Source organism: Prorops nasuta, unplaced genomic scaffold, assembly GCF_024137725.1.
Source record: "Prorops nasuta isolate Cenicafe-Biocafe unplaced genomic scaffold, Cenicafe_Pnas_1.2 PNAS00015, whole genome shotgun sequence".
Lineage (NCBI taxonomy): Eukaryota > Metazoa > Arthropoda > Insecta > Hymenoptera > Bethylidae > Prorops > Prorops nasuta.
The window spans coordinates 2918400-2942917 of NW_027116812.1; the positions used below are offsets into that span (position 1 = coordinate 2918400).

Sequence of the window (24518 nt, forward strand, 5' to 3'; positions counted from 1 at the left end):
CTGTTGCCACACTGTACATATGACCATATTATTTATGTTATTATCGCGCGATTCTAATTCTCCTTTGAAGCTGAGCAAGCCTTATCTGGGTGATTTCTTTCAGATCTAAAAGTACCGAAAGCAGCGAAACCGTGCAGGAGGAGGCTGACCCTACGATCTAAATGCCAGTCCCTAATAGGCTCCTTCGCTTCATCGGCGGAAGCGCAACGACAATATTTATTCAAAACATTGAACACTTTTCGGATAAATAAATTATACTTTGTTTGCTACTGAACACGTAATAGACGTACTTGATCAGCGACAATCATTCCTAGATCGACCAGAGACACTAGGTATTATTGATATACACGATGCAAAGCCTTTCCTTTTTCTTCCATCCTATCCTTCTGTTGGTTTCACTCGTTTCTTTCTTTCTTTCTATTTTCACTTAATTTTCGTTCAATTATTTTAGTAAATTAGAAAATTAATTAAGAGGTTTACTTGATTTTGTTGTATTTCTTACACTTCCCGTCAGTTGACACCGTAAAAAGTGCAGAAAGTACTGGTGAAACGAAACGAATTTAAAATCTTAAGTATCCAACCAATAATACCAATTATTTTCTAGCCCATTTTGCTCGATTATCCTAAACAGTTATGAAACTAATTTTGAACGCAGTAATAACTAGTAAATCATCGGTACTTTAGGATCCATAAATTTTTTTTCTTAAACATCCTTCCTAGCTTTTTCGACCCTTGTATAAAAGACGGGCAGAAAATAAATTCCCAAGCACCACTAATGCTTTCGTACCTTCGTATGCTGTAAACAATAAATCAAGTTGATATTAACGCCTTGGTTTCCCAAGGTAAGTATATATACTGATATGATATATTTTCTTAGCACAAACCTTATTAAACTGCAAGTATTGCTGAAAAGTCCTTTGGAAAAAGTAATCGTTTGTTTAATTAATTTAATAATTGACTAGAGTTGGGATATTTTGAATTGAAAAAACATCTCTTTTTTTTTAAAAAACTGTAATTATTATTAATCGTAATAATATGATTATTGACAATGACGCGGCTATGTGCACATTAAAACACCTTATCCATATCTTACAAGACCAGCTTTCTTGTACACTATATACAATAACTAAATATCATATTAATCATTTGCATTATAATAAAACTATGTATGTATTTATATATAGTATTAAATTCATCATTATTGTTATTAGTAGCTCTATCGTTATCCGTTATGTATAGAAAGAATTAAAAATTAACCAAATATTTATTATTTAAATCTGTACAATATATAGGCTCTTAAGACTTTGCTTATCACTGAAAATATACAATGCAGTATAAAGTATGAACGATGGAAAATTCTCGTATTCAAAACAGGGATCGCAAGAACATTTCACTTCTTTCTCTTTATTCAATTTCTTACTCTCCATGCAAATATCTATTGTTGATGTTCCACAATAGTTTTTTCTTACTAAGAATACCAAGGGAGCTCACATATTTGCACTTTAAGCGCTACATTATCAAACGTTTAGTTCTACATTCTCTTAATTATGGTAAATCTTACATGATTTGAATCGTAACAGCATTTCTAATAATTCGATCGGTTAAGGATTGAGCGACCAACTTAAAATGCATTCTCCTTCTCGCGGATCTTACAGTGATTTTTTTATTTTTTATTTTAATGAACACAAAAGCAAAATAAGGATCAATTATGAAGTATATATAGAGCAGAGGGAGATCGGAAAATACGTGAGACGGATATCTATGAATTCCCTTGGTTGGAAACGAGCAAGATAACGCGAAAACTAGCTTTCCCTTTTAATAACATGGTTGAAGTGCAATATATTTGGAAGATTTGCTATTTATTCCGATTAGAAGGCATCTTGGCTAGCGAATCGCTTTGATTTCTTTGGCGTTAAATCAACGTATACATACATAAATGTGTCTATGCAGTTGAATTTTTCATTTCGCGTGTTCAATCCCATTTGTCTCGCGTAGCGTGTGTATTCACTTGTCATGTTGCGCTCCGTATCGATTATTAAAACCCTTTCGGCCCCACGAGCCGAATTAGTCGAGCCGAGGTACAAATGTATTTTTACAGAAAGTCTAAAGTCTCGGAAGCTGGATTTTTGTAATCAACAAGAATAATAATTGTAACAGCAACAATATTTGGCTATATCTTATGTATTCCCTTTATGCATAAAATTTTCAATTTTTTCTCAATTTTTCCATTCGATTAACTTTCCTTCAATCTTACATGATACTTCCTTGGAGGATCGATAGGGCTTTTCAGGGCTTTTGTCAGCAAGTTTATAATTTGACCGAAGAACTTTTTATCGCGAACAGAGCCATCCTTCCGATTATTCTGCTGGGACGATCCATCTAGCCCAAGATACGAATTACAAAAATAAATTCAGTGGAAGAAGGGCATCAAGTTTTTCTGCGTTACCTTGCAGTTTTGAATTATGCTCTTTGAAAAATAACGTAAAACCGTATGGAAGAGAAGACCGTATGGAAACACAGCCATTAGGTAAGCTTCATACCAATTACGAATTTCTGTCTCAACAGATATGAATATATATATATACAACTAATTAACTTCTTATCCTGAATGTTATACAAACATTGTGCCAGGCCAGAGACGACAAAGCTACATTATAGATGCTCGCCAAAAAATAATAATTTTGAAAGAATATTTTGTTAATTGCACCTTGCTTTTTTACAGAGTATATATATAGATAAGAGTTTCATTGTGTACAATACTTGCTTTTCTTTCGTTTAAAATAGAAAAAACATTTTTTTTTTGTATAGAATAACAATGTTATGCCAAGATTCGTCGAGGGCCGGGTTAGTTGTTAAAGTTTTCTTAACAATTCCTAGCTGCACCTATTTATTACATAATATTGCGTGTTACAGCCCGAAAATCGAGGCATTAAATTGACATCTATGATGCGTAGTATTACGTAGCTCGTTCGCGTTACTTAGTTATAAAGATTCGGTAAAAAAAATTAAAGAAAATAATATAAAACGATTTTTAAATAATTGATTAAAGCTTTCAAAAAAGAGAAAAAAACGTGTATAACAATTTGATTGATCTTTCGTTATTGTCGCACCAGTGGGAACCTTATCGTCTCTCTTTGAGGCCAACGCACCTAATAGAACTAAAGGTCTCTTACATTTTGCTTGAAAGGACTTTAAACGTTCACACAAAAAAATATTCAACATTTGTCTAACTGGCGACAGTTCTGCCGTTCTTTTTAAATACCGGTACAAAAATGGCACGACCGTTTCATTCATGATGAGTATTTTCAACGCGCGATTAGACAGCTCCGTGGGCGCGATTTAAAATTGTTTCATTTTGAAAAAGAATATATATAAATTAAAATTCTTTCCTTCCTTTTTTTCACCACCTTAATTTTAGAGCCATCTTAAATAAATAGTGTTCTATAATCGGCACGACAAATAAATATATATGCCAAACGCAGCAGAGTTAAAAGAAACATGAAACAAATTGTTAAGACAAAAAAATAGCTCTCTATGTAGTAGATTGTTCGTCTTACGAAAGGAAGCGTGGCTTTCTAACGGGCAAATAAGTATAATAATTTTAAAACTATGCATAAAAATGAATGATAAAATCTTGTTTTCTTTGTTTGACATCACGAATCGGTATTCCTCGAAGATACGTGTAAGGGTGTGGGGGTACTCTGCGCAGGCTTTAGCCATTGAAATCTGATGAAAATCGCTCAGGAATACATAGTACAACGATCTATCGTAACGAAGCATATTCTGAACCAAAGTTAACAATCTTTCTTTAAAAACTGGGTAATATTATACGCCTTTATGTTAATGAATAGTCTTCGGAAATAGATTTATGACGGTTTATTAAAATTTATTATATCTAGCGTTTAAAAATCACGACTTAAGCGGTGATTTTAAGAAACATATTTGTACAAGGTAATTTTACGCCCAGGGCAACATCGTATCGGCTAAGGTGTCGATCGTTCTCGGAACAAGTTCAGGATTAATCGTCTAGCTATTACCACCGGTTATCTCTCACTCTCTTTTTTTCCAGCTCTCTCCGTTCATTTTCCTTTTCTTCTCACTATCTTGTTTCGATTGACTTGCAACCACACGAGTCGAGGGCGCTTCCCTGCAGGAACATTGTTTTCTAGTTCTCTTCAATATAGCTTTTCATTACAACTACGAGAGTCGTTATAATAACATTACGCCTCTTCTTTAAGTAGCTTATTTAACAACACAGGTTTTAAAAAGACTCGCTATTAACGCTTAGCGTGTTTGGTGCGCGTGAGACAGTTGTTCCCAAAATTGGGAAAATATATTTATATATATATATATATATATATTAGTATACATATATATTTTTTATAAAAGTAAAAAATCATATCCCATACTATTGAAATATTTACAAGGGACGTCCAACCGCGAGGTCTTCCACCAAATTTTGGGACCATGATAATCCGATGATAGCACAACCGGTGAAAGCATATTAGTCGTATTTTCCAATCAGACAACGAAGACGAGGCCGACCAAGTCGCTCGCTTCTCCTCTCGTCGAGCTCTCAAATGGGACCGTGTAAAAAGAAAATGGTGAAAAGAGAGGTGTACATAAAAGTCCTATAAAAACACCGTATTAAAAGTTTGATGGTTCGATTGGATATGGATTAGATGTGGCTGCAAGATCGAACCGAACGGAGGACACCTTAGCGATTCGTCAGTACGACACATTTCTGAAATGCACATGTTAATAATTATGGTGAATTTGGGCACTTTGTGACATTTCACTTCACCCTCAGATCATTTACATATACTAATAATAATTTATATTACACACTTACAACATTTCTAGTGAGTCTCTGTCTCAACATTGAATAATATACATATATGTGAATAATTATATACATATACACGTCGCAAATGTATACATATATAGTATATACATATATATATCATCTAGAATCATTAATTACTGTATTATACAATTATCATTAATTATCACCTAACTTGGCATCCTTGGGGTAGCGGCGCAGGCGGACATCCTGGCGAGTTGTGACTCGCGGATTGGGACAGTAATGGGATATCATCTTCTTTCGAGGATTGCTGTTTTTCTTGCTGCTGTTGTTGTTGTTGCTGCTGCTGCTGCTGCAATTGATGCTGCAAGTGTTCTTGGGATTGATCCTGATGATCCTTCAATTTCCCCAAAGGACCTTGATGCTTCGAAAGCATCATCGATGCCGCGCTAGCCGTTTCGCCGGCGTCCTCCGAGGAAACTGAAGGAATCGAATTGGACATTGCACCACTGTCCCCACTCGCGCTACTCGCCACCACCGGACCTTTCAGTTCGTAGCCTTCCTGACATCGCATCAGTTTTAACCTGATCGGCGTTACTTTCTCCGAGCGAATGTTCCTGAGAGCGTTACTGCCAGGATTGGCCACCGCGGCTGGTTGTTTATCCCCAGGACCGGTGTCGCTGTCCCGAGGGTAGCTGACTTGTTCGTTCGGCGTCGGTTCCGGCGGTGGTCCACCAACGCGGTTCTCGTAATTGCCAGCCTTGGAGTCTCCGTCGCCATTGCCGCCTCGGTTCTCCTCGTCCGTCGCGACCGGTAACACCAGGCTGCCACCACCTTCCGTATCTACATCGTTCGTGGAAGAATTGTTTCTCTTACCCAGCCGGATGATCAGCTTCGGCGGCGCCCCGCCATCCTCCAGAATGTGAACCCTACCCTCGTTCTTCCCTTTCCGACGCTTGCGCTTGCCGTTCTTGTCCCGCTTGCTCTTCACCTTCGGCTTCTCGTCGTTGTCGAAGCCAGCCATTATGATCTTCCGGAACTTCATGCTCTCCCTTCGAAGCTCCTCCATGCTGGGGGTGTGAGGAATACTGCTGAGACGCTTCTTGGGCGGCCTTATCCTACTCCGGTCGTCCTGCTGCACGTTCACGTTCACCTCCTGACCGCTTATGCCTATTTTGATCTTCAGCTTCGGTGGTCCGCCACTATTAGCCTGCACAGTGGCCGTCGACGGTCTACCCTGCCTGCCCTTCCTCCTGTCCGTATTACCCACCGTCAAACCCCTCCTCCTATCTGATCCACTCTCCTCCTCCGGTAGATCCAGGAATCCACCGCCGCTACGCTCTTTCCTCCGCTTCTTCTCCATGTTCGCGTCCACGACAGCCTTGTAGTCCTCTCTCGTGGGTATGCTCGTCATGGAAGCCACAGCCTTCGGTATCGTTATCACTGTTCTATTGATGGGAGGCATTATGATGGGTGCTGAAGTAACGCTACTAATACTTGGATCATCCATGTTCATATCCTGCGAGCAATACTGCCTCAGCAACTCTTTCTTCCTCATCCTCCTCAGGTTCGACGTGCCGGAAGCAACGGAGGCGCTGGTGGCCGTTGGCGGTATTATCACTGGTGCTTGCTGCGCCAGTGGTGGTACCGAGGACGCCGGCACGTAATTGGCGTCCAAGAACGGACCCTTGATCTTCACCTTCAGCTGATTCCTCGAGTCCGTCAAGGATACCTTGTTGGAGTCGTTGTAACTCGACGAGGTACCTATCACGGGACTGTCGAAGCTCGGCTTCAGCGGCTCTGGCTGCTTGCTGGCTATCAGCGCGGAATGTAACTCTTTCTCAAGGTCCTCCTCGATATCCGGTAAGGATTGATCTGTCGTCACGCTGCTGAAGGTTCCCAACAGGTGATTAGGGTACGACTGGCCATGCAGCGACGAACTCGGAGCTTCCACCGTCGAGTTGTAGGTTCGCATGTCCACTGGACCCGGCAGCACCGGCAATACGGCACCCGAGAAATTCGCTCCAGCACCGGATTCTGACTCCACGTGCTGAGAACTATTCTCATGATGCGTCGCTGGCGACGAGATCCTTTTGTCGTCGTACTTCCTGTGGATGGTGGGACTAGAGAGATGCGACTGGATACCATCGTTCACCAGAGCCAAGTCTCGTTTCTCACTGATGTCGGTGGACTTTTTGCGCTCGCGCATGGTTCGTAGGTCGGCGATGTTGACCTCGCTGGTGGAATCTTCGTCGGAGTCGAAGTCGTACACGGTTCCGACCAATTTGTTCTGAATGGATTCGTCGTTGTGAAGACCACTAGCCATAGCAGCCACGAGAGCTAGCGAGTTCTGACTGTTCTTCCCTCTGCCTCGACCTCGACCCCTGCCACGACCACGATGGTAACCACTAGCGTGTTGAGTATTTTTGACCCCACGGCCTCTGCTCCTAGCCGGAGGTACCACTTTTGCGACCTCCTGACGAGGAGATTTTCCAGGAGACTTGCCCTGAAGCGAGGTCACCCTGGCGGACGTCCTCGTTGGTTTAGACGGAGACTTTTTGCCAGACTGAACGACTTTACTGTCCACCAGAGTGTCCACCGGTGATTCGGGTACGCTATCTGGAACAGCGTTAAGAAACGACAGTGGCAATGCTGGTGAATCCATTTGTTGCTGTTGCTGCAGCTGATGTTGTTGCTGCTGCTCTGGTTCCACCGAGGCTGGTAGCGTCGGTGGGGGTGGTGGTGGAGGTTGCGGTGGTGGTGTAGCAATTTTCGTAGGGGACACCATTGCTGCGGTTAGGGCCATATTGTGCGAGGATGAGGTGAATGCTGCAGTGCAGGGAGAGACCTGTATGTTGAGCGTGTCTTCCAGAGGTTTTGCCACGTGGGACAGCAGAGGCTGCGAGGCTGGGAAAGGGGCTCCAAAGGGGGGAGGGAACATGGCAGTTCCAGGGGAAGGATAAGGCAGAGGAGCGGTGCAGGACTGAGGTGGAAACAAGGACACAGCGCCCGCGTAGGAACTAGTCTCCGTGTAAGAGTGGTAGGGTGCAGCGTCCAGGGAACAGGGTGGGAATGGAATGGATGGAACGTTTTTGTACGGTGGCATCGCAGCGTGTTCCTCCGCGGAGGAAGCAGAAGTGATCGAGGATGATGTGGAACGACGCGATGGTAGCACTTGGCACTCGGCCCATCTGGTGTCCGCTCTGGCACCGTTGATCTCGTTGTAAGGTGAACCACTCTGCGTATAATCCTGCCTGATGTCCGAAGAGATCTCCTCCTTCTCGAGGACCCTGTCCATCTCGCTGCTTTGATCCTCCTCCGAATTGGGAAGACCTATCAGATGCCTGTTCACCATTTCCATCGGTGTCATATCGTCCACCATTTGGCCTGCAACCGCCACTCCAGCTGCCACCTGCTGGTCCATCATAGGAATGGACCTCGCGTCCGTTTGGGCCTCGATGTGCTGCACCGCACGTGCCATTGAGTGAGCCGTTTGCTGCAGCAAATACTGATCTTGCATGTTGAGATTGAGTTGTGGATGTACCATTGCGTCCCCTGCATTGCCTTCTGGCATGACGCTGATGTCGTTGCTGAATCGGTGAGTAACGTAGCGGTGGTTTTGATTGTCCATCAGAGTATTGAGATGCTGTACGTCGTTGGCGTTAAAGTTCTCCATACTCGGTGGTACCCATCTTTCGTCCGCTTGCGCCCTGTCCAACTTCGCTCGCTCTGCCATGGTAACCTTGCTGGTCTCCAGCTCCTCGTTGGCATATGCAGCATAGTGCTCGGTATTATTGGGATAACACGGTTTGCTACCACGCTTCTCCTCGATTCCGTGGCTCTTGCAGCTGAGGTCCTCGGAGATTTGTGCCAAACCGGTGTTGTTACCTTTGACCTCTAGCGATGAGATTGGTTCAATGACCTCTGCAAGTTTCACTTCCTTCTCCGTTACAGGTATTTCTACTATCTTCTCGACTTGCTGCGCCTCCTCCTTCTTCATCTCTTCCTCCAGCGGCGCCGCTTCCAACTCAAACTGACTAGAATTTGTCTTCTTCGATAGTTCCATCCGAAGCTTCTCCACCAAATGCAGGGTCTCTCGTGCACTGTCCTCCTTCGAGTCCTCTTTGAACCAGAGCTCGTTGTTGAAGGAGAAGGTCAAGGGTGCGCTTCTCTCTTCAGCATCGCGAGGTATGCTAAACCCGTCGTCGTTCACCATGTCGTCGGTTAGAATGTCCTGATCGAAATCGAACAGCTCCGATACACTTGGGTCCTTGCTACCATGCTGAGGAGAGAATATCGATCGATTCACCGATTTTCTCCTCTTGTGGCAATCCTTCTCCATTGAATCAGTGGTAGTTAGCTTCTCAGGCACTGGCTTTGAGAATACAGCCTCTACCAATTTTTCATCCATCCCTCCTACCTCACAACTCTCAACGACTCCAGTCGCCTCCGGAGGTTCGTCCAATTTCTTCTTCTTGTCCAAGTGCGTCTGGTCAGCAACTATCTCCACATCCTTCTTCAAGGCTTCTGTACACTCAGGTTTGGGTTTGCTAACCATTACGCTCTCTTCCTTTAAATAATGATTCTTGCGACTCTCGTTCTTTATCGTATCCTTTGCGATAAGTTTGTCGTCTGGCAAGAGCTTGTTAATCCTGGCATCGTTACAGAGGCTTTTCTCTAGCTTGACTTCGAGGTTCTTATTTTTATACAATTTGTCAAGGTGTTCTCGTTTCTCCAGCAGTTTGTCCAATCCACGGAGAGATTTCTTCGGGCTATCCCTCTCGGCCCGTCGCTGTTTCATCTCCTCTTCGAGAGTGTTGATCGTACTCTTCACTACTTTCTTGGGTTTCTTGTCGTCCAGTTTGTTAGCCACTGGTTCGACTGGAGCCACTTTTATAGGCTCCGGTGTTGGTACTCTTTCAGCCTTCTTCGCCGGTTTGTCGCTTAACCTTTCCTCTACTTTCTTGATCGCAACTGCCTCTCTGTTATTCTTCTCGTCCTTCTGGAGAACTTCATTCGATTTTCGTTTACGAGCCTCTGCTTTTGCTCTTGATCCCGAATTACTATCTTCTTTACTCTTAGGGGTCGATTGTTGTTGTTGTTGTTGTTGATGCTGCTGCTGCTGCTGTTGTTGCTGCTGCTGCTGCTGCTGTTGTTGTTGCTGCTGCTGCTTAGTAGATTGGCCGAGCTTTTTAAGGGTCTTGGTCCCAGAAAGACTTCGTGGCCCATCATTATCTCGAGGCCCACCGAGCAGACCTTGGTTAGTTGACTGTGCTGACTGTAGAGGTGTTGATTTTTTGGATGTATCTCTCTGATGATCGGTTTTCTTAGTAATGGATGGTTGCTGAGTGGTCTGTTGTTGTTGTTCTTTAGAGACAAAGGTTCGACTTGATTCTTCTCTTTCAGTAGGCGGCGGCTGAAACTCTGGTCCATGCCGCCCGTCGGAAGTTTTAAGCTTCTTATCGGGCAGCTTTTTGAGTTTCCGCCCCGCGTTAGTCTTTTTATCATCGATATCGTCGGATATCTTGTTGACGTTTCGTTTGTTCACTACCTTGGCTTTGAATTGATTTCCTGTATCACTCTCGGAAGAGGTGGTAGACGAGGACGCTTGCTCCTTCGCGGTACTCGAGACATCTTGTACCGGACTCTTAACGTCATCCGTGTCGCTACTACTCTCGGACGAGCTGCTGCAACTGCTGCTACTAGTACTCTCGCTGTTACTGGACAATACTGACATCGTTTTCGTCTCGACTACCTTTTTCACCCTCTTCAAGTTCTCTTCCTTCTTCGGTGGCTCCTCCTTCCTCGGCGATTCATCCTTCCTCGCTTCCTTCTTCTTGCCAGTCTCCACAACCTCTTTCTTTAATTTTTGATCGACCACCTCCGGCTCCTGCTGCGCCGTTTTCGTGCCCAGTCCGCTCTTTATGTGTTCCGCGGCCTTCTTCGCTGCCTGCCTCTGTGGTACATAGGCAAGTATTTCCGAGCCATCGCCAACCTCTTTATCGAAATCGTATACATCATTGTTCTTCGCGTCTTTCGACACCTTGGCGTCCCTAGATTTCTTAACAGGCTGCTGCTTGTCTTTCGTCGCCTTCTGTACCTTCGTCTCCTCAGCCGGGGGCGATTTCACGAGTTCCACCGGCTCCGAAGCTGCGTTATCCTTCTTACCTTGAGACCTCTGCATGATCTCGGATGCCTTCTTGGCTGCTTGCCTCTGCGGAACGATAAGAGCCGGTGAGATGTAATCTTTCTTTTTACCAGCCTTAACGTTCTCCTTGTTCTTAACAGATTCGTCAGCGTGATAGTCTTGCTGCCTCGCTTCCTTGCTAAAGTTCTTTTGTGCATTTTTCGATATGTCCGATGCCGAGAACTGTTTGACCGCTGCTTTAGTGATAAGTACAGCAGAATGGGACGTGTGTTCCTGTGAATCTGTATCAGTATCGGAATAAATGGCCGAAGCCACGGAAGGTCCTACGCGAGTAGCAGCGCCAGTGCTCAAAGGTAAGAGTTCGTCACTTTCGCTACCCGTTCCGCTACCCAACTCTTTCTCCATGTGCTGTAGAGTTCGCGACCTACGATTAGCGCTTTCCAATTTCTCACTGTCACTGCTATCGCGGAGGGTCATTCGAGGCCGATCCGGCGCACTGGTCTTTTTCGTTTTTCTCCTAACAGTTTTCGTCTTGACGGTGCTATTCGTCGCCACTTCCTCCTCCGTACTGGATTCGCTCTCCAGCTTAATATTTTTTGATTTACTTGAGCATTTTGTGGATGATTTCACTACGGGAGGTTTCACATCGGTCTCGCTACCACTACTCATCGAAGACAAGTCACTACCGTACAAGTTCTTTCTCGTAACGGAACCGTTGAAATAAAGCTTCTTACTAGACGCCCCATTGAAGTCCGGCTGGGGCTTCTTCTCGTCGCCCGAAACAGGGGTGGGCGACTTTATTCCCGCGATTCTAGCCACTATCGTGTCAAAGTCACGAGTATGGTCCTCGGAATCTGGATGGGAATAAAGACGATCGTATATTGAGGGACCGTGATTGGCTTCGATAACCGCGGCCGCCGCGGTTGGCAGCAACGGAGGACCTGACATAACCAACACTTGTTTATGAAAGGTTTGCTCGCGCAACCTGAGGAAGGTGCGATTCAGTTTCTCACGCCTCCCAACCATATAACACAGATTTCTAACGCGCTCCAGGTCCTGTCTCAGCTGGACGAAGGTGCGCATCTTTTCCAAATCGGCGGCTTGACCTTGAGCACGAGCACCAGCACTGGAAAGCTCACCACAGCGAGGTGCCAATAGCGGCTTGTTATGACCAGCCTAAAATTATCCGGTTGTTTAGTTGAAGCATTAGATTGAGAAAAAAGAGTCTAGAGACGTCTGCTAGAATCAATGAAAAACTTACTCTTCTCTTTAATTTCCAATAATTATAAATGTAAACAACACCTTCGGGATCTATATCCAGCTGCTGGGTAGTTATGTCCTTTAAACTCACGTGTTTATCGAACTCTGCTTCTATTTCTTGAAACCTGATAAGCCAAAGGGATTAAGTACACAATTTATTGCCTGTTTAGGGCAAAAAGCTTTACCGCACGATCAGTATAATTTTTAAAATAGACTTACTTAGCTGCACGTGCTTGATTCTTTTCTTCGGAGGTCATGTCTTTTCGTTTTCGCCTTCTCGACTCACCATCCTCGGAATCAGAGCCACCCTTACCAGAACCACCTCCTGTACTGCCGCCAACGCCAACCTTGTCCTTCGTGTTTGTTCTACTGTGCTTCTGACAATACGACTGTAAAAATATTTCATTTAAAATCATTCTTATTCGCGTAATTCGCGAGACTTCGATAGTTTACCCTTAATTTCACCCCGTCCTCGGCCATTTCATCTTCTATAATAGCCTTCATTTCAAGGCCATACTTGAAAGCGCACGTCACATGGTACGCCGTTTTGCAGGTTTTTATGCTACACTGGATACAAGCACCTACGCGTTCTCGACACAACACGCATATAAGGGCCCATCGACTTTGCTATAATTTTGTAAATGTGGATAACGTTAATTAGATTGTAGTGGTGCAAATATTAATGGAAAATGACGAATCATTACCGGAATGCTGGATATTTTAGTGATTGGCTCCATCCTTTCTACGCATCCAATGCTAACTTCAGGGATCCAAAGCGCGCATGAAACGTGAGCCCATTTTTGACCACTGCGCGTACACTTCATTGCACCACCTTTATTGGGGCACAATACACAGTCCGGGCGTTGACTCAAAGAACAAGTTCTGCATAACCAGGAACCAGCGGGTATGGAAGTGATACCGTAACAAGCTTGATGTACACAGATATTGCAACAATCGCAAAATACCATCTCGTTACCCTCTTCAGAATCAGGCTAAAGGAAGCATTAACACAGTTTTACCAATTGAAATTTTTGTTCATCGTCGGTGATTCAAGTTAAATTAACATTGTTTCGTATAATCGTTGAAAGAAATTTGATAAAATATTTAAACTCTATTATTATACTTCACTTACAGATCTGCACACGTCGCAAATGACATTTTCATCGTATTCAATACCAAGACCTTCCTCATTTTTTACTATTGTTTGTATTCTCTCCCAACAACGAATTTCTAATTCTTCTATAACTCGTTCTAGTTGCGACTCCGATACTGGCGGCTGACCAGCCTAGAATTATCAATGAAAAATATTACAACCACAATTTTATTACTAGCATGCAAAAGTGGCAATTTTATAATTATTATTAACCTGTGCACGTTCCCCATTCAATATATCTAACCAAGCAATATCAGTGTCATCCAAGTCATATGCACAAGCCTTTTCAGCACGAGCCGGAGTAGTGCTTAGATGATGATCCTCAGTATTGAAATAATCATCTCGTGATATTCTTATAAACTTTTTAGGCCTGAATAATATAATAAAACGTTAAATATTGTAAAAGCTTTGATTGGTTATATCATGAAGCTGTGAAACACTTACAATTTAAATTCACTGTGTGATTTATTGGGTGACGTTAACGTGACAGTAACCATAGGTTCAGGAAGAGAATCTGGATTAACAGGTACTTGTACCCCTCTTTCCCATTCTTGTTTCCACTGATCCGTAATAACCCAATACTCGTTCGGACTTAATGGTTCGCTGTCCGGCAATTTCATAGCGCTAATCAGGTCTTTACGAAACAACTCAGCTGGCGCCTCTGCTGCGGATCGATTATATATGCTGGAAATCTTAATGTCGCTAACAGGCCGGGGGGTCCAGGATGCCCCCCCTTGACTGGACGACGCCATCGTCTCTTCCTCTTCAGAGGGCCCCATGGATGCTGCCACAGCTGAAGAACCTGTGGCAGCTGGGCCCAGTCGGCATTTACGCCTTTTAATCGCGCCCGGGCACGACGCCAAATCATTGTCGTTTCTGTTAACTCTCTTCCCTCGTTGTGCCATTCTACTACACCAAATGAGCTAGTGGTACGCGGCACATGCAGGTGAGTCTTTTGCACCCTGAAATTTGAGAATTTGTATAGTTTAGAAATAGGTTTCTGTTATATTTATAAAATTAAAGATGATACTTAATAATAAATATAATACTTACTACATAGTTGTCCATATATTTATTATCTGTAAAGAGGATTCTCTTTAGAGCTGAAACACAAAACATAATTGGCATTACTGTTTTTTATTCTCGTTCATTGAAATTTTTATTACTGAACTAATAGAAGGCTATGGTAGCACAAATATAAGTTTTGTGATAAGAGAGAATTTATAAATTTTAATATCCTTTAAAAGTATAATATACGTTAAAATATTTTGTCTGGAAAATGGGTTCAATTATAAAATAACGGTTGGATTTTAATTTTTTATATAGAAATGTCATAATTTGTAAACTTTTATGACAAATTTATTCTGAGATTTTGATGAATGAGGTGTAGAAAATGGTTGACAGCAATAGAAACTTGGGATTGAATTTTACGAGCTGAGATTATACAAAATATTTAATATTATTGTATATAAAAAGCAATAGATAAGTAGACTAAAAGTTAATAATATTGAGTAATAATCAGAGAAATATATGATGGTGTATTTTATCACTCTTTATGAAAGTATTTGAGACTGATAATCAAAAACTTCACAAAACCCAATATGAAGATACTATTACGCATAAGTATATTCGGTTAAGTAATATTAACTTTTTCAAGCTTGCAAAGAACCTTAAGGATACATATACTTGATGATAAAAGAAAACTACTAATGGCAAGACGACAGATTTACATAGCATTACTTCCAGTACATATTTAAAAAGAAAAATGTAAGGCACAGTAGTTTCTCCTGGAGCAGAGATGTATTCCACTCCTGTCTCAGCTGTGGAAGGAATAGAGGTTATAGAAAACGTATTTACAGGATAAAAATAGTATGAAAGAAGGTGTAAGAATCATTGAAAGTATATTGCAAAGGGTTGAGATGAAAAGAATCGCGGGGATTTGTTTTGAAAATGGAAAAAGGAGTGAAAATCGTGAAAGGTTGCTCTCATTGAAAAGATCATGTAAACATTGAGGAGGAGGAATCGCTGGGGTTTAAATGTGAAATGTTGATAAATATATGTGACTCACTGCACGGTCCGACGATGAGGCGTGCGGTGGACAGCATTAAATCGCATGATACGGACGAAATTATGGGAAAGAGTTTATTCGCACGGGGAAAATGCTCACGGCTCCATTACGCTGGTGCTGCTGCTCCTGCTGCCCAACAACATTGACAATACAGATGGCAGCACATTAGCGCGCAGTTCACACAACTCTCTACACACACTTGGAAAACCATTAAATACCTTATTATTGATCTATTAGCCGACTATATTTTCGCGCGCACTGGCGCACGTGATTTCCAAAAATTCCCAAAGCAAATCTAATGTCACCGGTTGCGGCTTGGCTGGATTCTAAGCAGCCGACAACCTGACAGAGATAAGTGCGTACACCCCTGTCACAGCAGCCTAACCAACATGTCCTCATTAGCGATTTCAGTAACATACAGCCAGCTCGTACTCACTTTTCAACCGTCTCGCGTACCCTGACTATTCTCAATTATTACTCGTAAAACTCTGTCCGGTCGTATTTAATCGCGAGATACACCGAATCGATAATATATTTACATAAAAGTGAATACTGGCGTTTGGCGCCATCATGCCTGAAAAAATAACTGTGGAAGTACCCGATGTCACGTGACCGAACCAGCGAGATCTCGCGATTCGCCTTCACGGATTATGGATCACAGTGAGATTGGAGGTCAACAGGTACATGTGGCTTTTACGCCCCCTCTTGGAAAATGGAACCTGCTGCCCAATCCTTAAATTCTATTCGTTCCTATTTCTCCTACGATCCAAGCATCCCCCCTTTTTTTGTCTTCTCTTTTAAAATCATCAATTGCATATGCCATATGCAGTGGATTCCAATTTCTAATTTGTCAACAATAAATAGATGAATATGAAGAACGTGTATTTATATTTAATTCATATAAAAAGACGATTCGGCTCAATTCAATTTATTATTACAAAAGTTACTAGAAAAGCATATTAGTATGCCTTGTCGTAATATCTCCCTTCTCCTCATCTCTACTAGGGGCACTAGGCTCCATTTTCGCTCTGGCTCTGGTGTTTAAAGTTTATCATGCGTGAGCGTAGGCCGACTAGACTAGACAACTACTAGAACTAAACTCGACGTTTATCGACAACTGTCGACAAGGGGCCAACTGGGCTTGACGGCTGACACAGTCTCGTCAAAGTATTAAAAATCATGAGCGTGAGACCTATTGTAACTATCAACGACACCATTATCAGATATCACGGACGCGGATGAAAGCGCAATGGCGACTGTTCGTTGTAATAGGTAATAGCAATATCAGCACAACTCATTTTGGTCTGTCTTTATTACACGTGTGATAAAAAAGAATCATAATAAAGACGAATGATATCTAAGAATCATAATCATTAAAAGTGTGTTAGTATAAGTGAAGATTATAATTGTTTCTTCTGTTTATTTTTTTCTATTGTTATTGTTTTGGTTTTTGTTTTTTGTTTGTTTGCTATTTGTCAGAATGAAATTATACAAATAACTTCGTCAAAATGTAGATCAAGCGGTTTAGTGTAATCTTTACAGTAAAAAGTTACCCACTTTTTATACTTCTACAATTTCCTCATTTGATTATAAACAAATTTTCCTATTTAAAGAGGTTCAACCATATTATTCACAGGCTATACTAGTCAGAAATACTTTTTAATTGAAAGATACAAAATTCTTTTTTAAAATTCAGTAATTAATGATGAAATATTCAAAAGCAATTAAAGAAATTATATTGTATTTCATATATTTGTACCTAAAGTAATGCTACAACATTTGTTTGTTTAGCCTTGCAATCAGTTTTTTCCATACGAAACTTATAGTTTAAACATGATTTTATTTTATGAGAATTCATATTTTAATCGAAGAAATATATTCTACGTATTAACTGTTTACATTTTCTAAAAATGTGATTATCTAGTTATAAATATGATTTTTCCAAACAAATTGTTTATATAAATAAAATTAATGTGTATTTTAATTCCTGAAGATTAATTAACAAATTAAAAAAAATTTTAATTTAATTCTTTGATTAGAATGACTCATAAAATAAAGTTATATCAAACATACAAATTTTGTATGGCAATGGCTATTTGTGAAATGAAAGAAAAAAATATTTCACAAAGTTGTCTTGAACACAACTATGATAAACAATATCTTTATTTTATGTATTTTTTAAATCTGTTTTTGAATATCTCGTCATTAATGACACAGTTATTTCAATATAAATGATTAAATTTTATGAACAAGGAGTCAATCCAACGATGGAAAAATGATAACACCTGCGTAGCCAAAGATGTAACCAGAGTTTACTTACAATCTTCTTATGTGCGAATGGATTGTCAATTGAACTTATTTTCTTCTGACGAATGCCGAATGCTGTTACGTCCAGTAGCAACAAATGCAGGCAGAAAGGAGATAACAAGTTAGCGAGTCTGAGTGATGAGCGAGACTCGGAATCATCTGCGCTCGGTCTCGGATTTATACGCAGCCGACGAAATTGAGGTACTTTTACTGGAGGAGATTCGTGAGCTTGAGCTACCACCATCTGCGTATTCTAGGCCGGAGGATATACAGGAGTTCGAAATTGGTACAAAAAGTATAAGCCACTTCCCGTTTCTTCAAATGAATAATTTTAAGAAAAATATTTGTTGTTAAAATGATTCAGCATCTTGTTTTAATGCAGCAGGTAGCAGGACAGGGGGGCGAATCAGCTCCCAATCATCTGAACTGGATTCACCAGGGATTCACTCTACAGTCCACTCTTGGGACTCTCATGCCAACTATCGGGGTCACTATGGGCATAGTGACCATCACAGGCATGGGTCCTCTTCCAATGCATTGCCTTGGCCCAGAGCTAACCACCTGGTTTTCTATTGTGACATACAGGGTCATCTGAAGACAGCAACTGGTGTTTTCAGAGTTTTATTGCTTGTAAGTAGTCCTTGGTATCTTTTAAACTTTCAAAAACAGCCACTATCCAAATCTTTTTTTATCTGTTGTACTTAACGATATAAGCAATAAAGAGAGACAATTAATGGTAATTGTTCTTTTCATGCAGATATCATCGGCAGCTTGCTTGGCCACTTTATGCAGTTCAGGCACTGCCAAAGTCAGTCTCTTCATGCTGCCATTAGTGGGACGTTTACGATTTATGATCTTCATAGCCGTTTTCTGTATTTTAATCACCGCTTTACTGCTGTTCCTCGATATATCTCACATCATATATATTTTCCCTTTTAATTGGTCCAAACTGGTGAGTAAGTTTGTAATATACACATGTCTTATGTTTGAAATTATTCTAAAAGCTAATTAAATATTTCAAATTACTGAAATAATTATTCACTAGAATGCTTGGGTGTTTACTGGCATCGGTTTGGCCTATACTCTGGGAAGTGCGTTGTTAGCATCTTCGATATGGGAATATCATAGCGGTGGATGGGTACCACGAAGAACCAGATCGCAGCTCTCGGCATCTGCCGGCATAGGTCTATTCTGCACCTTATTCTCATTTATACTGTCGTGGATTCATGGTCGTAATGGTTCGACATGTAAAGGACAAAATATGCGAGATCGGTCACAGTCTCAACAGCTATACAAACCGGTCGATAATTCTTCATCCTCAGGGGTGCGTAAAAGAACTTCAAAGGATTAGATAGTAAGGGAGAGAAATGAAAATATAACTTATAACGTAAGCTTTAAAAATAATTAATACAGGTCACTTTGCGAGAACGCAGTCCAAGAAGGTCTTCGTCATGGGCAAGGAGTCAACAATCTAAAAAACGTTCCGATAGTGACGCGAATACGACCAACGGACATCGGGGAAACAATAGCGGTAGTTACGACAAATATAAGCATGGAAATAATCGTAAAGATCATTGGGCTTCGGCTAGACAGCATTTTTTGCCTAATGGAAATGCGGAGGAAGAAGACGAGGAGGAGGATGGAGCTGCAGCAACAACCCAGATAACGGATACTGAAATAGAAAAAAGGAGAAGACGAAGAAAAAGAGGTACAGGCGGAGATACAGATGGCATCCCGATAGATAATGTTGATTCATCTGCGAACAAAGTAGATAATAATCGTACTGAAGAAGCTACGACTAGACGTGTTCCAAGAAAATTGCCTTTACAGACGGTTGAGAATGCTCAACCCCGGCAAAACACCGATCATAGGAATATTGGTTCCAAGCAAATTAAACCCAAATCTTCTAAAATTCCAGCCAATACGGATGTACGTAATTATTGGAGCATGACGGAATCTAGATCGGTCGAAATATCTGGTAATGGCCTTCATTGGGAGCCGGAAGGTACTGCATCGAGTAACAGCAGAGATGAAGCGGCGGATATTGATATCATAAGAACTGCAGTGTGGTCCGGTCAGTGGCATCCACCCCCGGATGATGTTCAACCTTGTTCTAGTAAAACCGTTGATCCGTATACTTTTGCCTGATTCGGTTAATCGGTTTTAGTCACACAAAATATCTGGCAATGATCTTCATGGACAGTCAGAAAAGGATACTCGAGCGAGTAACAGCAAAAATGAAGCTGCCAATATAAATATGGTGAGAACAGTAGTGTGGTCCGGCCAGTAACATCAACTTTCGCTTTCGCTATTTCAACAGTCTATGTGTTAAACGCGGAGAGAAAATTTATTAAAACTAATTTCCGGATGCAATCTTTTAAAACAGTAGATAAATATTACTTTCATTCCCTCTTACGAAGAACGCTAAAAAGATGTCATTTTTATTATCATCATCATAACTATGTATCATGAAAGTTATCACATTTTTTATAACTATAATTTGTAAATAGCTGGGATCATTTGCCTACCCTTGTTAGCATAGACCGCGATTTAATGCATCAAGCAAAGCGTCGATCAGTATCTTTGTCGATATTGATTCCTTACTTTTATCAGCTATTTGTTCGAGCCAACCTTCTGTCATTTGTCCGTGAATCGAAGGTAGAAGAGAAGTAATGATTATATCTTACCATATAAATATAAGGCAAAATTCAGCTAAGCGCTCGATGCAGATTTTACGGTTAGATTAGCACGCTCAAATCGTCGCATCCAGTAACGCGTAAAATTCTTGTATAATGTTCTTGAAGCTGCCTTGTACATTTTGCTACCTACAGTATAAACTCTTCATGCTAGATTGGATTCTGATGATTTTTGTATGATCAAAAATCAAAGACTCTTGGATGTAATTGTATAATTAATGACTCACTTAATTCCATTTGTGTACCAAATAATAGTTTTAAGTGAATTTTCATGAAGTTTGTGAAAATAAGTATTAGTCCTTTTTAAGAATATTTTTATGCCAAAGTACATAAATATTAGTGCTGATTTTGTAAACCGTGAGTGTTACTGTAACTTATTTTATCGAACAAATATGCTTATAAGATTATAGTATTAATAGCGATTTTGTAGGTACTAATTTTAAGTAACCCTATTTTGGGTTTGTTTTTTGACGCTGTACTACCTAACTGCTGCAATTTGTTGAAATAAGACGAATGTATGTTTTATAACTTTAACTTATTGCACTAGTACATCAGTCCCGCGAGAAAAAAAAACAGACCCTTTACGCAATACCGATGTTAGAGTTATTCCGTGTATTTTAATCCAATCAGTCAGTTCAACAAAGTTGAAAATGACCAAGAAAAATTAATTCTCTATTTTTTTTAAAGTGTTTTTACGAAGCTCGTGCATTTTTTTTGTATTGTGTTGCTGGCCAAAATTTGTATTGTCATGGCATGATGTTTAAATTTGTATTTTATTTTATCATAATTTTGAGGGAAAACATTAGTATCGGTGAAATGTCAGCTAGATCTTAATGCAATCAATTATTACATAATAATTAAGAAATCCATGCGTTCATAGTATATTATTGCCGGCTAATAGTATTACCAATGTCATGTTCGTGATAACAACTTGTGCCCCATTATTTGCCAGTTTTGAAGAACGAGTTTTTTCCTCAACGTTGCTTGCTACTTTCTGATATTGTTTACTCCAACAATAATATCAGAATAAAATTCTAGTCAATCGCCTTTACATGACTATATGGCCCGTTAGTAACATTTCATGTTGAGAAGAAAAGTATTTTTTTAGTACATACATATCGTGTCAGTAGTACAAGTCGCTTGCAAAGCTTTAAATAAAGTAAAGTACTGGTTAAAAGATGGTTGATCTAATGTCCGATGTACAACTGTCGCCAAGAGAATTTGTCCTAACTTGATTTCTGGTGTTTTAAGAAAAATAGTGTATAAACATCATAAAATGAAGATATAATAATTCTGTTTATTCATATGTACAGTAATAGAAATCCAGTAAAATGTAAAGCTTAGCCTTTACTATCACGGACAAATGAATCTTATTTTGCACATGCCTCTTGTAGTACAATGGACATATTTTGTAAATGTTTTAACCAAATAAATAGAAGATTTTTCATATTCATTCCAATTTGTTCAAAAATACAGCAAGACTGAATAATTTATAATGTTCAGTTGTTCGACTTTCATGATTCCTGTTTGTTTGATAATTGGTATAATTTACACTAGTACTGTTGCCATTGCAGCTATAAACCGCATGGCTGGTCAACTTTGGTGAAATATATAAATTATGTTAGTATGAAAAATTTAAGAAAAACCTTACACTAATTTTTGAATTCAGCTCTTACCGAAGAAATAATTTAGTATTAAATATTATTTAATTCGAGGCTTCATATTACTTTGAGGAGCATTCTAGTGAAGTTTGACCAAATACAATATTGACAGTTTGCTCTACCAAGAAAAATGTCGAATTAAGTAATTTTCAATCCTCAATAACATCTTCATTGAGGGTCAGATTTAAAAATTGTATAGGAATTTCTGTTTTATGTTCATACTATCTAATTTATAGCATTGGCTATATAGTTAACTGGCTATTCGGTATTCTGATTGAAGATAATACTAACGTGCTTGTAGGAACGACCGTTTTTAAGAAAAAGAAATGAGTTTTTACAAGCATTGTAGTATAACTTAGTTTATATCACACAACTCAAAGTAGATTATTAATTGAAAGGAAGTGTAATCCACCATTTACTTTGAATGTTAAATTATTATGGACACTGCCAAGGAAATCGAAACTTTTCTTGAATGTATGTGTGGATTGTGTGTATTTGTATGTTCGGATATTATAATGTTCAACTTGTGTTAGCATATATTTAATTGACATTGAAGTTTGGCAGTAGAAAATGACCTGAGTAAGATTTCAATGTGAAAAGAATTTAGTGAAGCTAAAAACTGGGTGTAAAGCGCACAGATCGTCGGATTTATATCAGGCTCAACTACTTGGCGTGTAATTGCCGAATCTTCTGATACAAGAATGAACATAATTTATTATTACTGTAAACTGCCTTTTTGCTCATTAAAAAACAAAAATTGGTTTAGCAACTATTATGAATTGATGACGTATAAAAATACCCTGGATAAAATTTTGTTAAATCTCATCAAATTTTTGTAATGATAAATAAAACAGTCGGGACTAAAGTTAATGATATTCGCATGGTAGACAATGTATAAAAAAATTCTAAAAACATGAAACGTGTATAAATCTTTATTAAAATCAGTAACAACAGATTTTGAAAATAATAACTTATTGTAAAGAGGGAAATTGGATATTTTACGATTATTGGTGAAGATTAGAAATCTTGCCAGGAAGACAGTGTGTTAATCGAAAAATAGATCAGACGGGAATTGCCAAGATTTGTTCGAAATAGATTTTCTTTGGTTCGAGCTCTTGGCAATTATTGTGACAATTTTATAGAAAAAAATTAAAGAAAAGAGTATCGACAATACTAATTTGTATAATGTATTAGTGTTATCGTTCAGTCTTATGATCAGTCTAATGCCGATATAGATCAGTTGCTACATTTATTTCGCAAATAACGATATCGCAAGAGTATGAGGCCCCAGTGAAAGCTAATGAACTGAAGTGACAGAAACTTTTTTGACGTTACACTAAAATAAATGGACAGATATTTTGAATGACCCATCTATATGTACATTTTAAATGCATTGAACTCTGCAGTCACATTGCGTTGAAAAATTATCATAAAAATGATTGTTCCAATAATATACAAAGAAATGAATGAAAACCATTTGTATAATTTTCCTCCTTTTTTTTTTATTCAAGCCCCACCAACCTTTGTAGTTTATTTTTATTTTGTAAATTATATCTTTTAGTTTTTTACAGCTACCACGAAGATTCTTCAATTGCCAGAAGACTAATATCTTGGTGAATCAGAAATTTTGGCTATTAAATAATATTATCAAATAAAAGTGAGATAAAAATAATTCCATAGATTTTCCTAAAACGTTTACATAAATACTTACACTTGAGTTTTATAAAAGAAAGATACGGAAAGATATTTGTAGTTCTAAAAATAATTTGAATAGAAGTATTGAATATGTGTGAGAATAACATATTTATTAATCTTGATTTATACCTGTGGCTCTCGACGGTTGCCTAAATGGCCGAGTGTACAGTCGTACTTCATCCAGATGTTTGGAATATTAAAATTTGACGATAATCCAATTTGCGTTATCTTATACATGGTATATGAAATAAAATGCTTTAAACGTAACTGTTATGATACTGTTAAAATGGGTACAATCTACATAGGGAATTGAAGTTACACGTGATCGTATTGGTAATTCCTGTTGTAAGAAAATAACATTAATAAATGGAATAAAAATAGGATAATTTAAACAATTAGCAAGATATATCACACATATTTTTAAAAAAGGACATTCCTGCTGGTAATTTGACTAGATCAGCCTTCGAATTAAAGTAAAATTAAAAAAAGAAAAAATATAATATCATTTCAATCAATTAAAAACTTCCAGTTAAAATTTGTAAATTAATAAACAAAATTCTAAATACTCTATTTGAACGATTAAGCAATGCAAAGTGATCTTTGAAGGGAAAATAATACTAATCTAAAAATGATGATTAATTTTCGTTGAATCGCTCCAATATCTTGAAAACTAATAATATTACAATACGTAGATATATATAGTACTTTATACCGCATCTGCACTTA

At 39.5% G+C, this 24518-nt stretch overlaps 2 protein-coding genes across 5 annotated transcripts; one reads left to right on the forward strand and one right to left on the reverse strand.

The window, feature by feature from the left end:
* Positions 1-554: 554 nt before the first annotated feature.
* On the reverse strand, positions 555-15545 carry rno (rhinoceros). Its single transcript, XM_066736775.1, has 10 exons — positions 15434-15545; positions 14419-14468; positions 13810-14327; positions 13579-13735; positions 13345-13497; positions 12917-13204; positions 12666-12839; positions 12432-12601; positions 12214-12337; positions 555-12128 (listed from the first exon to the last, which is right to left on the reverse strand). Exons 3-10 carry the CDS (start codon positions 14268-14270, stop codon positions 5010-5012), a joined length of 8646 nt encoding a protein of 2881 aa, XP_066592872.1. The 5' UTR covers positions 14271-14327; positions 14419-14468; positions 15434-15545; the 3' UTR covers positions 555-5009.
* Positions 15546-15973: 428 nt separating this feature from the next.
* LOC136779269 (uncharacterized) lies at positions 15974-23566 on the forward strand. Of its 4 annotated transcripts, XM_066736783.1 has the most exons (7): positions 15974-16113; positions 16501-16705; positions 17687-18035; positions 18123-18370; positions 18498-18692; positions 18786-19064; positions 19154-23566. In XM_066736783.1, the coding sequence occupies exons 3-7, from the start codon at positions 17879-17881 to the stop codon at positions 19886-19888; spliced, it is 1614 nt and encodes a 537-aa protein (XP_066592880.1). In that variant the 5' UTR covers positions 15974-16113; positions 16501-16705; positions 17687-17878; the 3' UTR covers positions 19889-23566. The 4 variants fall into 4 exon arrangements, with proteins under 4 accessions (XP_066592880.1, XP_066592879.1, XP_066592881.1 ...); XM_066736782.1 differs by lacking the exon at positions 15974-16113 and having other exon boundaries at positions 16404-16705; XM_066736784.1 differs by lacking the exon at positions 15974-16113 and having other exon boundaries at positions 16404-16705; positions 18126-18370.
* The last annotated feature ends 952 nt before the right edge of the window (positions 23567-24518 follow it).